The 18,438-nt window shown below is 48.8% G+C and overlaps 9 protein-coding genes across 9 annotated transcripts; 6 read left to right on the top strand and 3 right to left on the bottom strand.

The window, feature by feature from the left end:
* Positions 1–81: 81 nt before the first annotated feature.
* Positions 82–546, top strand: FPSE_07409 (uncharacterized protein; the record flags this gene model as incomplete). The annotated part of the gene is made up of 2 exons (XM_009260527.1): positions 82–377; positions 429–546. The coding sequence occupies 2 exons, from the start codon at positions 82–84 to the stop codon at positions 544–546; spliced, it is 414 nt and encodes a 137-aa protein (XP_009258802.1).
* A 1,283-nt stretch (positions 547–1,829) lies between these two features.
* Positions 1,830–3,744, top strand: FPSE_07408 (uncharacterized protein; the record flags this gene model as incomplete). The annotated part of the gene is made up of 3 exons (XM_009260526.1): positions 1,830–2,088; positions 2,136–2,622; positions 2,670–3,744. 3 exons carry the CDS (start codon positions 1,830–1,832, stop codon positions 3,742–3,744), a joined length of 1,821 nt encoding a protein of 606 aa, XP_009258801.1.
* A 233-nt stretch (positions 3,745–3,977) lies between these two features.
* Positions 3,978–5,725, bottom strand: FPSE_07407 (uncharacterized protein; the record flags this gene model as incomplete). Its single annotated transcript, XM_009260525.1, has 4 exons — positions 3,978–4,743; positions 4,794–4,899; positions 4,954–5,345; positions 5,394–5,725. The coding sequence occupies 4 exons, from the start codon at positions 5,723–5,725 to the stop codon at positions 3,978–3,980; spliced, it is 1,596 nt and encodes a 531-aa protein (XP_009258800.1).
* Positions 5,726–6,755: 1,030 nt separating this feature from the next.
* FPSE_07406 (uncharacterized protein) lies at positions 6,756–7,067 on the top strand (the record flags this gene model as incomplete). Its single annotated transcript, XM_009260524.1, has 1 exon — positions 6,756–7,067. One exon carries the CDS (start codon positions 6,756–6,758, stop codon positions 7,065–7,067), a length of 312 nt encoding a protein of 103 aa, XP_009258799.1.
* Positions 7,068–8,054: 987 nt separating this feature from the next.
* Positions 8,055–8,997, top strand: FPSE_07405 (uncharacterized protein; the record flags this gene model as incomplete). Its single annotated transcript, XM_009260523.1, has 2 exons — positions 8,055–8,637; positions 8,690–8,997. 2 exons carry the CDS (start codon positions 8,055–8,057, stop codon positions 8,995–8,997), a joined length of 891 nt encoding a protein of 296 aa, XP_009258798.1.
* An 87-nt stretch (positions 8,998–9,084) lies between these two features.
* FPSE_07404 (uncharacterized protein) lies at positions 9,085–12,120 on the bottom strand (the record flags this gene model as incomplete). The annotated part of the gene is made up of 1 exon (XM_009260522.1): positions 9,085–12,120. One exon carries the CDS (start codon positions 12,118–12,120, stop codon positions 9,085–9,087), a length of 3,036 nt encoding a protein of 1,011 aa, XP_009258797.1.
* Positions 12,121–12,543: 423 nt separating this feature from the next.
* FPSE_07403 (uncharacterized protein) lies at positions 12,544–13,891 on the top strand (the record flags this gene model as incomplete). Its single annotated transcript, XM_009260521.1, has 3 exons — positions 12,544–12,621; positions 12,674–12,762; positions 12,814–13,891. 3 exons carry the CDS (start codon positions 12,544–12,546, stop codon positions 13,889–13,891), a joined length of 1,245 nt encoding a protein of 414 aa, XP_009258796.1.
* A 537-nt stretch (positions 13,892–14,428) lies between these two features.
* Positions 14,429–14,686, top strand: FPSE_07402 (uncharacterized protein; the record flags this gene model as incomplete). Its single annotated transcript, XM_009260520.1, has 1 exon — positions 14,429–14,686. The coding sequence occupies one exon, from the start codon at positions 14,429–14,431 to the stop codon at positions 14,684–14,686; it is 258 nt and encodes an 85-aa protein (XP_009258795.1).
* A 410-nt stretch (positions 14,687–15,096) lies between these two features.
* FPSE_07401 (uncharacterized protein) lies at positions 15,097–18,389 on the bottom strand (the record flags this gene model as incomplete). The annotated part of the gene is made up of 3 exons (XM_009260519.1): positions 15,097–15,707; positions 15,775–16,122; positions 16,175–18,389. 3 exons carry the CDS (start codon positions 18,387–18,389, stop codon positions 15,097–15,099), a joined length of 3,174 nt encoding a protein of 1,057 aa, XP_009258794.1.
* Between the last annotated feature and the right edge of the window lie 49 nt (positions 18,390–18,438).

Here is an 18,438-nt window from a genome sequence, read left to right as displayed (position 1 = left end):
TATAAGACTGTAGATATCCCATTCAAAATCAACTTTAATTCATCAACATTCACTCACAAGTCATCAATCACAACAGCAACAATGGGTCTCAGCCACTTTGCACTCCCCTGCGGCGAACACTACGTCGAGATGCGAGATTTCTACAAAGCCATCCTTGCACCAATAGGCTACGAGTTCAAGTTTGAAGCTCAAGGACCTACAGGCGCATACTACTGCGCGTTTGGCGAGAAGAACAAGGGTCCTGACTTTTGGCTTGGCGGCGGGGGCAGTTCGCTCAAGAAGTACGACGGCAATATGGAGAACAGAACGTGTCCTGTTCATTTCGCTTTCGATGCTGAGAATCCGAAGCATGTTGATGAGTGGCACGAGGCTGCCATGTGAGTATCTTGTCATTTACAAAGAAAGACATGTTACTAATTGATGAATAGGAAAGCCGGTGCCGTTGATAATGGAAAGCCTGGGCCGAGAAATTACAGGCCTGGGTACTATGCTGCGTTTGTTCTCGATCCTGTTGGAAACAACGTCGAGGTTCTTCATTTGGGTTGAGGGATTTGAGGTTGAGCAGGATTTAGGAGGAATGTCAGAGAGTCGAATATGAATAGGCATAGCAATGCTTTTGCCATACCAATTGTACCCTGGCATACCGCTTTATTTGGTGATAACAAGATTGAACATCTCAAGAAGACCGATACAGTGGAACAGCCCCCCCTTACCCAAAGTCAAGTAAGCATTGGCCAATCGCATATGCAGTCTGAACAAGCATGTGTAGGACCATGATACCAACTTATCTGCCGACTTGATCCTACCTTTCCATCCCACCAAGCTGTCAGCCCCACCCTAGAGTAGCATTCAAATCCAGGAACAGTATCTATCAAGCGCTATGTAAGGCTAGCCAGGACGACAACCAAGCTTTGGATAGACGAACAAATAACCTGACAATCCGGTCTGTAATGACATAGCCCAATCTACAACATTCTTGCCATGTGCTTCCAGTTGCCAAGATTACTGGTACTCCATAGCTGCTTGACCGTTTGTGCTGACCGCCAAGAGGACAAAACTAGGCCTCAAAGCAACCATGTAAGCCCTACCAAAACCAACTACATACCAACTAACTGCTTTATGTTTAGTAAACACGTTTATCTGCCCAAGGCATAAGCTAATGGGCACAGGTATTAGTGGAGGTATTGTTATCATCCATTGAGACAGCGGACCACGAGTGATAGTGAAGTAGAGCCACGGCTTGACTCACTGCTGAGATGGCACTTAGCCTCGCAGCCTTTCTTAAAACACTAATAATATAAACGAAAACTCCTTCCAACTATGCTTAAACGTATAGTCCAGGTTAAATCATCACCCTCGAGCCTTGCCATATCAGCAAACATCTGACCTCAGCCAAGACCCGTACAGCCCCCAATCACCCACTGCCAGCTCTTCTTTTCTCAGCCCCCAATAACAAGTCATGTTAGTGCTGATCCCTATATGCGAAAAAAGCACTGCCCCGGGAATAACCCCATATTGGATCTCGCAAGGCATGAAACTCTATTGGGTAAATGTGCCTAGAAAGATACCACGCACAGTTGGCTATAAAATTGCGGTGTTGTCGAGATGCTTGATTGGCCGAATTAGTTACAGTAGTCAGAATGCTGATATGCGGCGTGGTATTTGTTGTCGTGTAAGCGGTTACTCTTGGTTTAGTCGAATGAAGGCATCACTGCGAAGATATCGGTGCTGTAATAGTTTCCGAATGTTGTATATACAGCATGCTGATCCTGCTTGGTGAGGAGATATCTGTAGCCACTGGGAGTTAAAATCTCTCGCTGCTAGTCAAGATGCACTTCTCAACTTCTTCCTTGGTCTTTCTCCCTCTTCTTATACAAACCTTCATCATATCTGTATCAGCTACGTTCAAGACTAAGAAGTTTGATCTTACCATAACATGGGAGGACTACGCCCCCGATGGCTTCTCCAGAAAGATGCTCCTTGTCAATGGACAATCTCCCGGTCCTGTTCTTGAGATTGACCAAGATGACATGGTTGTTGTAAAAGTCCACAATAAATCCCCAGAGGATCTCACAGTTCACTACCACGGTACGTTCAATTCATTCCACATCTCTGGCAAAGCCCTAACAAGTCAGGTTTGGAGATGAAGGGTACCCCCTGGTCAGATGGTGTCCCAGGCGTAACTCAACACCCCATCAAGCCAGGAAACAGCTTTACCTACAAATTCCACGCATCTCAATACGGCAGCTTCTGGTACCACTCCCACTTCCGGGGCCAGATTGAGGATGGTCTCTACGGAGCAATCATCATCCATCCTCGACACGACGAGCCGAGTCCATTCCATCTTATCTCTGAGGATGAACACACCGTGAACAAGATCAAAGAAGCTGTCGAGAAAGTCAAGCCCATCGTCATTTCTGACTTTGTGCATCTCACCTCACAGGAGAAATGGGATATGACTATTGCTGCTGGGATTGAAGATTCGTGCTATGACTCTATCCTCTTCAACGGCAAGGGACGAGTCGAGTGTCTTGACAAGGACGTTGTTGAAGCCAATCTTAATGAGATCCAGAAGGCGTACCTTGGACTGGTACCAGGAGGTGCTGAGTTTACTGACAAGGCGTGAGTACTACATCCGCAGTCTATATCGCAGAGCTGACTATAATTAGATGTCTACCCGCTTCTGCCCTCAACTTCCTCGCAGGTGGTATGGGCAACGAATCAGCCCTCCTCCCAGGCACATTCTCCGGCTGCAAAGAAACAGACGGACAAATGGAGACCATCGAAATCTCAAATTACTTTGGTCAGTGGGAATCATGGCTAGCCTTTGACATTGTCGGCGCAATCAACTTTGTCAGCGGAGTCTTTTCCATCGACGGCCATGATATGTGGGTATACGCCATGGACGGCTCCTACATCGAGCCCCAAAAGGTTCAAGCTATTCCTGTATCCAACGGAGATCGATACTCCATCGTTATCAAGATCGCCAACACGGGCGATTACAAAATGCGCTTCAACGCCAATAGTGCGCCGCAGCTCATCACAGGCCATGCTGTTCTCTCTATCAAAGGATACAGCGCTGCAGAAGGAAATGCTGAACCTTGGATTAACATCGTTGGTCTTCCTGCCTCTAAAGAAGTTGCAGTCTTCAACCAAGCTGTGGCATTCCCCTACCCACCAAGTCCGATATCGCCTACTGCTGATGTCACATTCAACTTGAGCATGGCTATCAAGGGCGCTTCGTATCTCTGGGCGTTGAACGAAACTACTCTTATGCCAAAGGAGATTGACGAGGGAAAGCCAACCCTTTTCAACCCCCAGCCATACATCAACAACAACGTCACCATCTCTACCAAGCTAGGTCAATGGGTAGATCTTGTCTTTGTAGCAGCTCTCTTCCCTCAACCACCGCATCCCATTCACAAGCACGGATCAAAGATGTACATGCTAGGCGCCGGAACTGGACATTTTAGATGGAACTCTGTTGAAGAGGCCATCAAGGAGATCCCCGACCAGTTCAATCTTGTCAATCCACCTCGTCGCGATGCGTTCCTTTCTGCTCCTGCGGAAAAGGAGCCGAGTTGGGTGGTTGTGAGATATCATGCTGCTGATGCTGGTCCATGGCTTCTGCATTGTCATATCAATAACCACATGCTTGGTGGAATGATGATGGTTATTCAAGATGGTGTTGATGCTTGGCCGGAAGTGCCTGAGGAGTATGCTGAGGGTGGTAATGGGGAGTGATGTTCTTGTGGGGATGTGTATTTGCTTTTACCTTCTTATCGAGACTAGGTCTCACTATTTGAGTATAAAATTGTTAATCCATATATATCACTATTTCGTCGTCTTGATTGTGAAGTGAGTCTTTGATGACATGAACATTGCCACACTTTTCTGCTTATTAAAATGTGGAAATATCTTCATATAAACAGTAATCATTATGTACTATGGTATCAAATCGCTAGCCAATTGCCCTCTTAAAACAACCAAGTAACCGCATTCTTCAACTTATTCTTCCACCCCGTCTCCTCAGTAACCTTCTCCTCAATAGTATGCACATCCGTCTCAAGATCCATCTCACTCAACTTGACAACCTTTGTCTTCTTAAGCAGCTTCCACACGACATACATGATGAGCATGACGGGTAGCTCAATGTAAAAGCTGATAAAGCTGACAACGTCAAACTTGGGACTGAAACAGCTCCAGCCCTGTACGAGCACCAGAAAGCTGTTGAGGAAGACGCAGATCCATGGGCCGTAGGGGTACGTCCAGTTCTTGAAAGGCAGAAGATGCGTTTTGCCTTGGAGTTCGAGGGCTTGGCGGAAGCGGATTGATGTGATGCCGATGGAAATCCAGCTTAGTTGGTTGGATACACCGACGATATTTTGTAGCCAGGACCACAGTTGTCCAGCGCCAATGAAACTTGAGCCGAAGCAAAGACCGGCTACAAAACCGGTGACCAAAACAGCAACCCAGGGGACTCTGTTCCTGTTAAGCTTTCCAAGCACTTTAGGCGCATGTCCCTCAAGAGCGAGAGTGTACATCAGTCTCACACCAGCAAAAAGAGCGTGGTTCCCGGCCGAAAGAACACTGGTTAGGATGACGGCGTTGATGACACTTCCAGCAGCCTTGGCACCTGTCATCTCAAAGACGATGGTGAAGGGAGAAGTGCGGGTTTCCTTGGAGTTGAGATCGGGGTAGTTGTAGGGGACATTGAGGCCGATGAGGAGAATTGAAAGGATACTGGATGTTTTGTTAGTGAGCAACTCAGGGAAGTGAGTTAGAAAACCTACTAGAAGAGGAGGATACGCCAAAAGACATTCTTGACAACTTTGGGTATGTTTTTGGTAGGATCCTTGGTCTCACCAGCAGTGATGGCGATACTCTCAGTTCCACCATCTATGATCGTTAGTTATTCATCCAATTCATCACTGAGACCAGGAATAAACTTACAAGCAAAAGAAGCAGTAACAAAAACAGAGGCAAACCCTCCAATACCACCAACAAAAGGCGCATCAGGCAAATGCCAGTATTTGCCACCAATGTACTCTCCAGTCTCGTTACCGCCACAATTGACGACAATACCCATGACGATAAAAACAACAATGGTGATGACCTTGAGCAGACTAAGCCAGTACTCAACTTCACCGTAGGCCTTGACGGAAATGATGTTGAGAGCGATGAGGACAACCCAGAAAATAAGACTCAGGGCCCAGCCGGGGAAGTTATCGGTCCAGTATTGGAGAATGAGCTGCAGTGCGACAAGATCCGAGGCTGTAGATACAGCATCGTTGAACCAGTAATTCCACGTAAGAGCGAAACCAAAAGCATCATCCACGAAGCGACTGGTTTTTTGTTAGTGGTAATTCAGTAGTAATTACACTGGAACTCACCCTGCAAAAGTACAGAAACTACCGGCCACGGGAATAAACGCTGCCATCTCACCCAGAGCCAACATGGTAGTAAAAACAATTCCACCCACAATAGCGTAAGCGATCAATATCGACGCTGGACCACCTGTAGCGAGTGACTTTCCAGTACCGAGAAATAAACCTGTACCGATTGTACCTCCAATGGCAATCATCTGCACCTGTCGCGCCGAGAGCGAACGGCTTAGCAGGTCTGACTGCGTGGGACCTCGTCTGGACAAGCCATCGCTGTCTGGGGTATTTTCGACATCGCCCCCGCCGCCTGGCGACTTGTCTTTTTCAGAATAATAAGCCATGGGTTTACTGTTGGATGGTTGAAGTGATCTTGAGAGATGAGATCAAGATCAAGACCAAGTCGATGGGAAAGAGTTTATTGATGTAGTACATGTTAAATCCGCTAAAAATGAAGCACGAGGAATTGCGTGCTCAGAGGCAAATCCACTACAGAACTGTCAAAGAGTTGTAGTTACGTACTGATATTGAAAGGATTGTTCCATCAGCCCATGTCGATGAGAAGTTCAAGGTTGCCCGCTATGGAAGGTGGCTAAACCTCGAAGGGTAACGTCGCATACAAAAGATCCTTCAAGCAGGAAACATTACTAATAAAGATCGACAATCATCTACTCTTGGTTCTATTCAACCTGCCTTTTGATACATCGAACTCACTCCCAATATCCGGATGTAAGGATATATAGTGTTTGCAGATTTTACTCGACATACCCACTTGGACCCAGTTCGCCGACGGTTTGTGATACCGGTTTAGTTACTTTGCCGATTCAATCCAACACTATTCTTCTAGTGACCGGCTGTCGTTGGAAACTATCCACATCTACCGGCCGAGTCTAGTGTCGCCAAGTCGGCATCTAGCCTTGCCAAGCTCTTGTGTCCTATTGAGGGTTGTTATCTGTCGCCTTGTCACTTACACAAGTCAGGGTATTAGAAGACTCGGCCGCTGGAAGCATGACGGACGAAATTAGCAAGTCAGTTCATGCCACTTAGGCTGCACTCTTTAGGTTGTTTATTTTTGTATACTAAGACGTGGGATCCCAACTGTTCTGCCACTCACGGCCCAGCCTTTGGAGATTCGCCAAGAGGAAAGTGTCAACATCAAAATACCCGCCTCAGGGTATGAGAAAAATTGACCACTAGGAACATAAGAGACAAAATTATTAGGCCAGCTTATGCTACTTAGACTACTTATTATACCCTAAGACTCAGCTGCTCTTTCCTTCTAACAAATTTATATATACTACAAAGCTACATCTACAAGGCGGCAATGGAATGCATCACTCATCCATCTACATCTACATCTACATCTACATCATCATGGAGTCATTTTCTCGAAACAGTGGATACCTGTCAATGAACAAGGAATCGATCCAAGAACTAATCGCATTAGCCGTGGGTGAGAAACCAGACATAGTCACTATCAGAATTGCTGTCGTCCGCGTAGACGGATCCAACAACAAAGCCCTCCTTTTCCAAGAGCGGAGCGATTACCCTCACGTCCGCGAAATACTACAATGCGATCTCGACGACTCGAACACGCCGGTACGCGATGTCATCAGACGAAAAATCACCAACGATTTGGGCCTTGACGCTTGGAAGGTCGCGGGCATCACCGAACCTAAGTTCTAGGCACACTACGAGGGTGGACGAATCTTGGAAAGGCATGCGGTGCTGGGCTATGTGATCCAGATTTGGCCCAGTGACAGAGGATACACGCACAAATCTCCATACAGAGGCATTGCCTGGATCAACGAGGTTCGCGAGCCGCGCGAAGCGTTCAGACAAGAAATGATCCAGTTATTCAGATACGACATGCGCGGGTTTGTGTCAAGGGTGTATGCGCTTCCATGGTGGCAGGCACAGGAGGAAATGTACCAGGTTCTACTCTGACGACTAGAGCATCATGGGGAGAGGGAGAACCTCTAAGGCTTAGGTTATGAAAATAAAAGACCTAAGATTATTGTCTAAGCATCATAAACTGACCTACTAATTTCGTCTCTTATGCTTCTGACGGTAAGTAGTTTACTTCTGCCGACAGACTATCAAGACTAAAAGCGTTTCGAGATACAAACCGTAACAATGTCTGAGTCCAGTAAATTAGGTATGCTTCATAGCAATTCATCAGTAGACTCCTTCATTTTAATACCAAGCAATAGCTCTTATCTTTACTGTGAATCTCAATCAATACAATATTCAACTGCCTGGTATTCAGTATGAGTCTAGTCATGTCATTCCCTACCCTTGCAACAACCAACACACACTCCTCAGCAACACAGGCTACAGCATTAAACGACAGTCCTCCTTCAAGGCCTCCAAATTAAACCCCCCAGCATTAACCAAAACAAGTAATGTCACGCTCTTCATCGTGAAAGCCTAGCTGTCAGTCGGCGTAGGACTTGTGGTGGCTGTGTGGAGAACGAGCCACCTCTAACGACAACCTAGACAGGCAGCAACAATAATAATAAAAGCATCGATATCTGTCTTTACAGTCCATAGAACCTGTCCTTTTAGGCAAATATATTCTTAATAAACAACTTACCTTGACCCCTTGGACAGTAAACACTGGTATTCCTTTTATTTCGAATAATACTATTTTCTTTCTTGGCGCTTATAAAAATGTTGTCCAACATCGCCTCCAAACTTGGCCTTACAAAACCACAACCCTCCTCCTTCAAAGTCATGCCTCGCCAGACCTCAACCTACACCATGCCTCAGAAAATAGAATACAAGTCCAACGACATTCCCATCCCTGATTCATTTCTCACTTCCCCTTCAGAAACACCAATAACATCGCATCAAATCGACTTTGCAAACTCCCCTCTTCCCCAGTACGACGGCCACACAGCTCTTGTTCTAGACAACGTTATATCCGCTGATGAATGTCGCGAACTACTTTCTCTAGCTGAAGCTTCTGTCCCGCTTGACGAAGAAAACCAGTCGGCGTGGAAACCCGCTTTGGTTAGTGGTGGTGATGGCTACGAGACTCGTGCGCCGGGTTATCGTGAGAGCGATAGGATTATCTGGGATCAGCAGACAATTGTTGATCGGCTATGGGAAAGGTGTCTCCATGCTGATGGTCTGCGCGATCTACTTGCCGTTGTGCCTCACGAGCCGTGGATGAAAGGTGGGAAATGGGTGTTTAGTCGCTTGAACGACAGGATGCGCTTCCTAAAGTATTCTCCCGGACAATTCTTCAAACGTAAGTCAATCTGCATCCCCCATGTCTTGATAACATACTAATCATACGGCAGCTCACTGCGACGGCGCATACTTTTATACCGAAGGTCCTGGAAAGGAATTCGAGACCTTCTACACCGTACATCTCTACCTCAACGACTCTGCCGAGAATGACCCTGCGTCAGAACTCCAAGGCGGCGCGACTTCGTTCCTCGACAGAAGGGGAGAGAAGAGAGTCGACGTAAACCCCAAGGCCGGCAGCGTCCTCATCTTTCAGCACAAGGGGCTGTTCCATGAAGGAGCGCTGGTGAACAGGGGAATCAAGTACACCATGAGAACAGACATTCTCTATGAATGGATACCTGACAAGGACGAAGAATGAAGAGCCGCAAAAGCTGCTTGGTGGGAGTAATATACTTGTGATTGTATTTGGGAATATGCAAGCTTTAAATTAAATAAATCTATATCATCACGATCGCTGTTTTGGCATTTTCTTCTCCTCCATCTCCTCGACATCCTTCTTTTTATGGAAATGCGGCGCCAGCTCCGACAGCCATCTAGGCTCAATCGGCATGACGCTGCGCATATACTCCTTTGTCGTCTGCACAAGCTCAAAGTAGACCACCATCTTCTCTGGCGGATCGATAGCCATGAGCACACTGCTGGGATGGATCCATACAGTCGTGCTGTTCTTGACCGTCCTGTAGCTATCACCGCTCTTCTGCAGCCGCGCCGCGTTGGGGAAGAAGCCCGCTGTGATGGCGCGCTTGATGGGACGCAAGTTCGTGGCGCCGCATGTGGACGGTGCCACTTCGACACGCTCGCATAGCTTGGCGAGTTGGTCGCGGACGTCGCGTGCGCGCGTGAGAGAGCGCTGCTGAAGAAAGTTCTCCTTGGCCCATACTGGAGAGAAATCACTGTCAACCCATTGGTTCCACACGTTGAGGAGTGTGATGTGGTCACCGCCGTCCTTGACTGTGAATCGGTTTCGGGCGCTGTCTGCGTGGATCTTCTTGTCCTTGGGTCGAAAGAAGAGGGCAGATGCTTCGCCAAGCATAGATACGATAGACAGTACCTCCTCAACACATCCTTCCTTGTCCGCAGCGAGTACAGCCTTGGCAAGCATAGGATCTGTAGGGAATTCACCCATCTGTCGTCCAAGCTTGGTCAACTCTCCCTTGTGATTCAACGCCTGCAGAGCAAAAAGCTGGTTCAGAGCACCGATAAGAGCTTCTGTGGGCGGAGGATCCATGAACTCGAAATCGAGCAGTTCATTGATACCAAGAGACTTCAACTGAAGCACGACACCGTTCAAGTTTGTCCTTTGGATTTCTGGCGTAGTCGACTCGTCCATCTCGTTCATGTATGCAAACTTGGTATACAGACGGAAACACTTTCCTGGTCCGACACGACCGGCTCGACCACTTCGTTGGTTGGCAGACGCTCTGGAACAAGGGACGACAACCAAGTTAGACATGCCTGTCGCGGGGTTGTAGACGTTTTCCTTGACGTAGCCTGGATCAATGACATAAACAATACCGTCGATTGTCAAACTGGTTTCGGCAATGTTGGTAGCCAGCACAACCTTGCGAGCACCGTCTGGTGTGGGCTCGAAAATCTTGGACTGTAGTTCAGAGGGCAAGTTTGCATAGATAGGACAGATGACAAGTTCTTTGACGCGACTACCAAGCTTCTTTGCTGTTTCTGCAATTTCAAGCTCAGCTGCTTCAATCTCATCTTGACCTGTCAAGAAGATGAGGATGTCACCCTTGGGCTGGGTGGTGTGGATCTGGAAAGTCGTTGTAATAGCTGCAGCCAAGTAGTTTGCTTCGGGAGCAGGAGTATAATAGATGTCCACAGGGTATCGTCGACCGGGAATATTGAAGATGGGCGCATCATCAAAGTACTGCGCAAACTTTTCGGCGTTCATGGTAGCTGAAGAAATCAGTAGCTTCAGATCGGGTCGTTCTCTCGAAAGATCCTTGATCAAAGCCAACAGGATGTCGGTATGGACTGTACGTTCGTGGGCTTCGTCAATCATCAGCGCCGAGTACCCTGCCAGATCTGGCTCCGTCATGAATTCTCGTAGCAACATTCCATCAGTCATGTACTTCAGAACAGTTTTATCACTTGTGCAGTCCTCAAAACGAATAGTATATCCAACTTCGTTTCCGACCTTGACGCCGACTTCTTCAGCCACACGAGCTGCTACACTCATGGCTGCCACTCGTCGGGGCTGAGTACATCCAACCTTCAGGCCATTCTTGGTATAACCAGCTTCGTGGAGATATTGCGGTAGTTGAGTCGTCTTTCCACTACCAGTCTCTCCGACAATGACTAGAACCTGGTATTGCTCAAGCGCAGCAAGGAATTCGTCTCGGTATTGGTAAATTGGTAGACTTTTTCTTGTCTCCTGAATCGAAAGGGCCTTCTTTTCAGCTGCGTCGATTTGCGCTTCGAGGAATTGTTGTTCTTTTGTTAATTTCCGATCATCTCCAGGCAAACGCGAATCCAGATTCCACTGGATATACTGGGCATCGTCCATAACATAGTCGTACTCGTCATTCTCTCTCTCGGCGCGCTGAATCTGCGCCTTGGCCTTTGAAGCTTGCTCCCGTTCCCATTCCTCGTGTTCAGTAACAAATTTCTCCTGTCCAAACTCGTCCTTCTCGACGTATCGCTTATAGAGTGCTTCCTCCTTTTTCTTTCGGTCCAGTTTACCCTTCTCTGTGATGTAATCCTCTGGCATAGCGTATCCATCTCTGTGGTCATCGATCTTGAGGCGCTCCTCAGCCAGTCGCAAGATCTCCCTGTTCTTGGCGAACTCGGCCTTTTCTTTTTCTGACAGTCGCACGCCGCTTCGTAGTTCAGCAGTTTCCTCTGCGACCTGCTTCCTTAGAAGGGCTAGTCGTTCCGCCTCTCGTTTCTTGAGGTATTCTTGTCGCGATCGTTCTCGGATGTCGGGTAACGCTTGGTTTCGCGCTTCGGCGTCTTCGGCAAGCTTTCTTCTCGACGAAGATTCTGCATCTCTACCGTCCTTTTTCGGCTTTTTGCTGTCCTTTTCTCTTAGGCGCTTTGCGAAAGCTTCACGCTCCTCAATATCCTTTTTGCGTTCCAATTCTTCTTTCGCACCATCGGATAGGTCTTCGTCTTTCGATTCATCATGGCTTAATTTGACTCGCTTGCTTGCTGACTGTTCATATTCTGGCTCATCATCTTCCTCTTCAGGTTCATCGGATGGTGGCTCCTCGTCGCCCCATCGATCATCGAATTCGGCCTTGTCGTCGCGTTGTCGGTATTGCTTGGGTCGGCTTTGGCGTGATGAAGATGCTCGACCTGGTGATTTCGAGCGACTGCGTTCGCGATGGGACTTTGAGGGTCGGGAAGATGACTTGTCGTCGCGGTCTCGTTCGCGATGTCGATGTCTAGATTTCTTCTCCTTGGTAACTTTCTGAGGCCCCACCTCATCCTCTTCCATGGGAAGGAAAGCGTACTTTTTGCTCATTTTGATTGCTGAGCTTTGAGTGTCGCAAAAAAGGCTGGGTATAAATAGAAAAACCCAAGGCAGAAGCAGAAGAAGCTTGTTTGAATGCGACAGATGCAGGCTTAGCTTGACATCCTCTCTAAATTTGGAGAAAGGATAATCCGGGGCTGCAGCCAATGATAAGCTTCCGATAAGAAGCCGGACCTGCAGGGGTAGAGCGATAAGCCATCCCATTAATCCCCAAAAAGTGTAGTAGACAAGCATTGATAACACGCTGGTGTTTCGCAGGCCAAGGCGAGTTCTTTATTCTTTGTTGTTCGTTTCTTCCCTCTTTTCTTCGCAACGCTTTTTCAATTTTTGTTTCTCTTTGCAAATCGAGACTTTACAATCTTTGAATTTTATTCGTCTTTTAAGATCTACAAATCTTGCGGGAATAAACCTACAATGTTGCTTCATACAGCGGCCCTCGTGGTCCTTCTAGCTCTGGTCCAGCTAGCTGTATGCGCCGAGGACTATTACAAGGTAAACTCACTTTAACAGATCCCGTAACAACCGGCGATTAACAGTTCTCCAGATTCTCGGTGTAAACAGACAAGCTTCAAACAAAGAACTAAAGCAAGCGTACCGACAATTGTCCAAAAAGTTCCATCCAGACAAGAATCCGTATGCCCCTCCATGAACACCTGTCTGTTTTACTATACTGACATTTCCAAGTGGCGATGATACAGCACACGATAAGTTCGTCGAAGTCTCCGAAGCCTACGATGTCCTAAGCGACGAGGAAATGCGCAAGGTCTACGACCATCACGGCCACGAGGGTGTCCAGCAGCGCCGTCAGGGAGGCGGAGGCGGCGGTGGTCATGATCCCTTTGATCTCTTTAGCCGTTTCTTCGGCGGCCACGGTCACTTCGGTCGAGCATCCAGCGAACCCCGAGGCCACAACGTCGAAGTCCGTGTCGAAATCACCCTCCGCGATTTTTACAACGGCGCCACTACCGAATTCTCTTGGAACAAGCAACATATCTGCGAATCCTGTGAAGGTACTGGAAGTGCAGATGGTCATGTCGATACCTGCCAGCATTGTAATGGCCACGGTGTCCGTCTCATGAAGCGCCAGCTCGCTCCTGGCATGTTCCAGCAGTTCCAGCAACGATGCGACGCCTGTGGTGGTCGAGGCAAGCACATCAAGCATAAATGTACAGTCTGTCATGGTGAGCGAGTCGAGAAGAAGTCCACGCCCGTCCAACTCAACATCGCGCGCGGAGCCGCTCGTGATTCCCGCCTTGTCTACGAGAATGAAGCCGACGAGAGTCCTGATTGGGTTCCTGGTGATTTGCTGGTTACATTGTCTGAAAAGGAGCCTTCATATGAAAACAACCCCGACAAGGTTGACGGCGCATTCTTCCGTCGCAAGGGTAACGACCTTTACTGGAACGAAGTTCTTTCTCTCCGTGAGGCCTGGATGGGCGGTTGGACTCGCAACCTCACTCATCTCGATAACCACGTCGTTCGTCTAAGCCGGCCCCGCGGCCAAGTTATCCAGCCCGGTCACGTCGAGACCGTCGCAGGCGAGGGCATGCCCATCTGGCACGAAGACGGCGACAGCGTCTACCACAAGACCGAGTTCGGAAACCTATACGTCGAGTACACAGTCGTGCTACCCGATCAGATGGGTACCAACATGGAAACTGAATTCTGGGGTCTCTGGGAAAAGTGGCGACTCAAGAACGGCGTTGACCTGCAAAAAGATAGCGGACGACCAGAGCCAGAGCGTGCTCATGATGAGTTATGATGAGAGGACAGAGTGTCTAGGGTGGGGAGTTGAATGAAATTATGAAAGAGGTGGGTAGTGAAATAAAGGATACCAATTGCGGACTCAGTATGTTATAGAATACTACAAGACTCAATATTGAGGAACTTGATTTCAAAAAAGATTCATCTTAATTTATTTAAACACCATAATTGTCGTTGCTGTCATGTCGAGATGTGCAGATCATGACCCACATTTGAGTTACATCGATCAACGTGGAAACTACCAGAACTATCTCAGCACTGTACAAAAAGGAAGTCTTACTGTTGGATTAGAATTATATATCATTTCGAATGCCCTTCAATCCAACCGAAACTTCTACAACCTGCGCCTTGGAACTGAAAAGAGAAGACAGTCCAAGAAACACTAAGATAGTCTAGCAGTAGGGTAACCACTATATAAGCAATGATGACAATATTGTGATTTCGTTTTATTTTCCCTTCTTTCTCTCTCTTTTTCCCTCTTTTAATTCCCTTTATAATTACTAGCTATAACACTCCTTTCTTAAAGAAAGACATAATGTCTAGTTCAACACGAACAACCTCATTTACAAACACCCACTCAATAAACAACACCTCTTGTACTACCACTCCTTCTGCCAACACATCCTCTCACGATGTGGTAGAGATCTCCCGCTCAGACCTTGTCACTGTCAAAGACACAGACTACAAGACAGACAAGCACCTCATACTCTGTGGTAAATGCCGCGGTGTACTCAACGTCTCATCTTATAGTTGCGTATGCGAGCTCGATTCTGATGCTGCTCGTGCGGCTTGAGGTATACATTGTTGACAAAAAACAATTGCTTATGAGCGAGGTGCAGCAGCAGTATAAAATGACAATACTACAAAAGCTTATTCTGCCCAATAATTGGGACTATACGTCTTTGCTATACAGTCATAATCTTAAAAGCCAGCAACTTAAACGGTATACATCTTTGAAGTAGTGATAGGTAAACAGTCTCGTCGTTTAGATGATCGATGAACATCTGATCCCAGAAGATATGATCATGGTCACTTGTAGTAATAGCTCGAGATTATCATAAACAGACATCAACCGTATTTCTCTATATAGGCCGTAATGTATAAATAGTCGTAGCGTCATATCATAAGTCCACCCAAAAACAGAAACCATTATCTCATATCCAGCCAAGGAAAAAAGAAAGAGCATTCGCAATCATCATGTCATTAGTCCCGATGCCTCCTTCGGCGCCTCCTTTCGTCAGAACGTCCGTCATCAATAGCCTCTCGTTGATCCGGTTGCTGCAATCCACCAAGAACATTTCCAAGAATACCAAGCCATCCACCCTTCCCTTCAAGTGCCCCAGTAACACCACGAACGATCTGTTCAACAGCTTCGCCATCTGTTCCTGCTACTTGCCATGCGCCCTTGATGTCCATGTCGTTCCGACGCTTGGGCTTGTATTCAAAGTCCCCTCTTCTGCTTGTCCACCCGCGGCTTCTGGTGGATCGCTCATCCAGTGGCTTGCCTTGCTTGTCAAAACGATCGGGCAAGTCCTCGACAGCTTCATCCGAGCTAGAGCCATCACCTCGACGTCGCCGTCTCGGATTGAAGTAGGATTCATCATCCGACTCAGAAGTATCTCGCTGCTTAGAACGTGGTTTGGTGGTTACAAGCCCCTGAAGCATATCGTGAGCTTCTTGCTCCTTTTTCTCTTTCTCCTCCTTGGCCTTTGCTTTAGCACGATGTAGTTTCATTGTCATCGAGCTCATGGGCGACATTGGACCAAAGACTACAGATTTGGCTGGATGCTCATCATCGGACGAATCTAGTATAGCTGTTCCTTGGTCAGTACTGTTTCCTTGTTTTCACTTATCAACTCTCGCGATACGGGTCGGACGCACCCTCATCTAGGCCTCTTGAGCCCAGGTTGCGGACAGGATTACTCACATTGTCAGGCGGTCTTGGGCCACCGGATGGTGGAGGTCCCGGAGGTCCAGGTGGCGGTGGTGGCCCAGGAGGTCCTGGCGGAGGAGGTCCAGTTGACAGCCCACGAGGGGGGCCAGGAGGCGGCGGAGGATAGCCCGTATAGTCCTGAGGAACATATGGTTGATATTCACGATTATGATCCGGAATGTTGGTATAAGAGGCTGCAGCCGAAGGAGTAGGATCCACAGGATACGGTGGGAAACCTGCACCACCAGATGCCATGGGTGGTGAGCGTGGGGATCGGTCATCATAGTCATCGTAGCCTGTTCAAGAGTGGTCAGTCATCACACCTTTAGTCACGCAAGGACTGCTCACGTTTCCTAGAACGACTTCGAGATCGGGTTCGGGAAGGAGATCTGGTAGCTCGACCACGACGGTCTCGCTCATCCTCTCTTTCACGTTCCCTTTCTAACTCAAGTCGACGTTCCCTGGAACGCTGTTCTCTCTTGTCTCTGTCCTTCCTTTCCTTGTATTCTTTGATGCCAAGGGCTGCAGCTCCTGCGGCTGCTGCGGCTCCAAGTCGACTTCTACTGCGTTTACGGTCGCGATCGGAGCCGACAGACGATGCAGAGCGGCTGCGGCCACGGCCACGTCGTCTGTGGCGTTGACGCCTTGCCTCTGCTTCGGATTCGTAGCCCCGTGATGTCGTGGCGGGCTTGAGGGGATCGTTACCGTATTCAACTACGGGGCCTAGCTCAGGATCAGTCCCGCGCTCTGAACGAATGGATCTGGCCTTGGACCTGCTCCGACTTCGACTCCTAGATGGGCCTCGTCGGTAGTATTCATCATCGCTGCTGTTATCACTGCCATCCTTCTTGTCCTGGCGCTTCTTCCAAACATGGTGTGCCGCCTTTGCTACTACAGCCGCACCTGCGATCTCAGCGCCGCGGCGAAGTTTGGACTTGCTGCGGCTCCTTGACCGGCTCCTTGATCGGCTGCGGCTGCGCGAGCTGCTTGACTTACTGCTGCTACGACCTCGAGACTTGGACCTATTGCGCAGATGCTTTGCAACACCTGCAGCAGCAACAGTTCCCAAAGCAGCTTTGGCTGCGGTCGACAAACTGCGACGGCGGCTGCCACGGCTTGTGCTCTTGGTCGTGGTTGTGGTTCTTCGAATGATGGATCGCGAACGAGAGCGCGAGTAATCATCAGAGTGATAACCACGACGACCGCGGCTCCTGCCCCGGATGGCCTCTTCCTTCTCAATTTTATTGGACTGGTAATATTTGGCGGCTCCGGCAGCAGCTAAAGCTACAGCGGCGATTCCAAGGCCCTGCTTGAAGCGAGAGGAGCGATCGGGTGATTCATCATCGTGCCAACGATCTTCATAAGCACTCTTGGCTCTGCGCAGTGCCTCAGTACCGAGCGCTCCAAGAGCAGCTCCGGCGATGACTTTACGGCCACGATTCTCGGGCAACTCTCCATAGCTGTCGCGGCGACTGTTGAGAAGAGCTGTGACACCAGCACCAGCAAGAGCACCCTCTGCCAAATGTCGCTTGTGGTGAGAGTCTTCGCTGCTCTCGCGGCGACGAACAACTTTGCGCCGCATATAGTAATCTTCATCATCGCTATAATGGCCATTATCACGGCCTCTGCGATCATATCGCTCAACGGCGTATCGACGATCTCCGCGGGAGTCCCAGTGTTCATGACGATAATAATACTCCTCATCCTGAGGGCGGGGGCGGTGCTCGTGGTGTCGGTGTTCATGTCGATGTTCTCTTCGTACCACGATCTGCTGTCTCTCGGGTTCCTTTTCTCGGATAACAACCACACCGGGCTGTTGTTGCTGACGAGGAGAAACAATGACTGGTGGTGGAGCAGGCGCTTCTTGCACGATGATCTTCTGCGGCTCGGGTGCACGCTGTCGAATGATGACGGGAGGTGGTGGATCGTAAGGGGTGTAGTACTCTGTTTCCTTGCGGTATCGCTCAACGTCGCAGCCGTGACTGTCATCAATATGCTCCTCCACCCGCTTTTCGACGCGGTACTCGCCGTTGTCTCGACGCTCGGTCTTGACCATTTGGTTCTCAACCTTGACATCGTCGTCAAACATAGCGTCGAAGCGAGATCGACGATCCCATTCACGTTCACGTTCAACTTCCTTGGTCGCTGCGTAAACTGGCGCACGGTTTCGATCGCCTACCTGAGAGGGTGCAGGCATCGGCATGGGCGGCGGGGCTGGAGGAGGATAAGTCTCTCGCTCGATTTCCTTCTCGTAGATGAAAGATCGAGGAGCTGCGTCTCGGCCACGGTCCTCACGAAAGCTAGCTTGCGAAGGGGCGGGTTCAAAGGCAGAGTGAGGACGATCCGGAGCATAAGAACGTCGGTCCTGTTCTACAAAGTCGCCGGTAGGGCGGCCAGCGTAGCGAGAAACATGGGAACGTCCATCGTCGTACTCGGAGGATCGGCTGGGTGTGACTTTGTATCTTCGGATTGTAGTTTTGCGATAACGCTCATCATCTGAGGAGGGGCCATCGTCCCGCTCCCACTCGCGATATGTGCGAGAGTCTCTGTAGACGTCGCCCATCGCGGGGTTGACAGGGGTTGTTGTATAAGGTCGTGCTAACTTGCTATGA

This window comes from Fusarium pseudograminearum, chromosome 1, assembly GCF_000303195.2.
Source record: "Fusarium pseudograminearum CS3096 chromosome 1, whole genome shotgun sequence".
In the NCBI taxonomy this organism is placed as follows: Eukaryota; Fungi; Ascomycota; class Sordariomycetes; order Hypocreales; family Nectriaceae; genus Fusarium; species Fusarium pseudograminearum.
The sequence above is the reverse complement of the archived record's forward strand: the minus strand, read 5'-3'. Positions and strand labels throughout refer to the sequence as shown.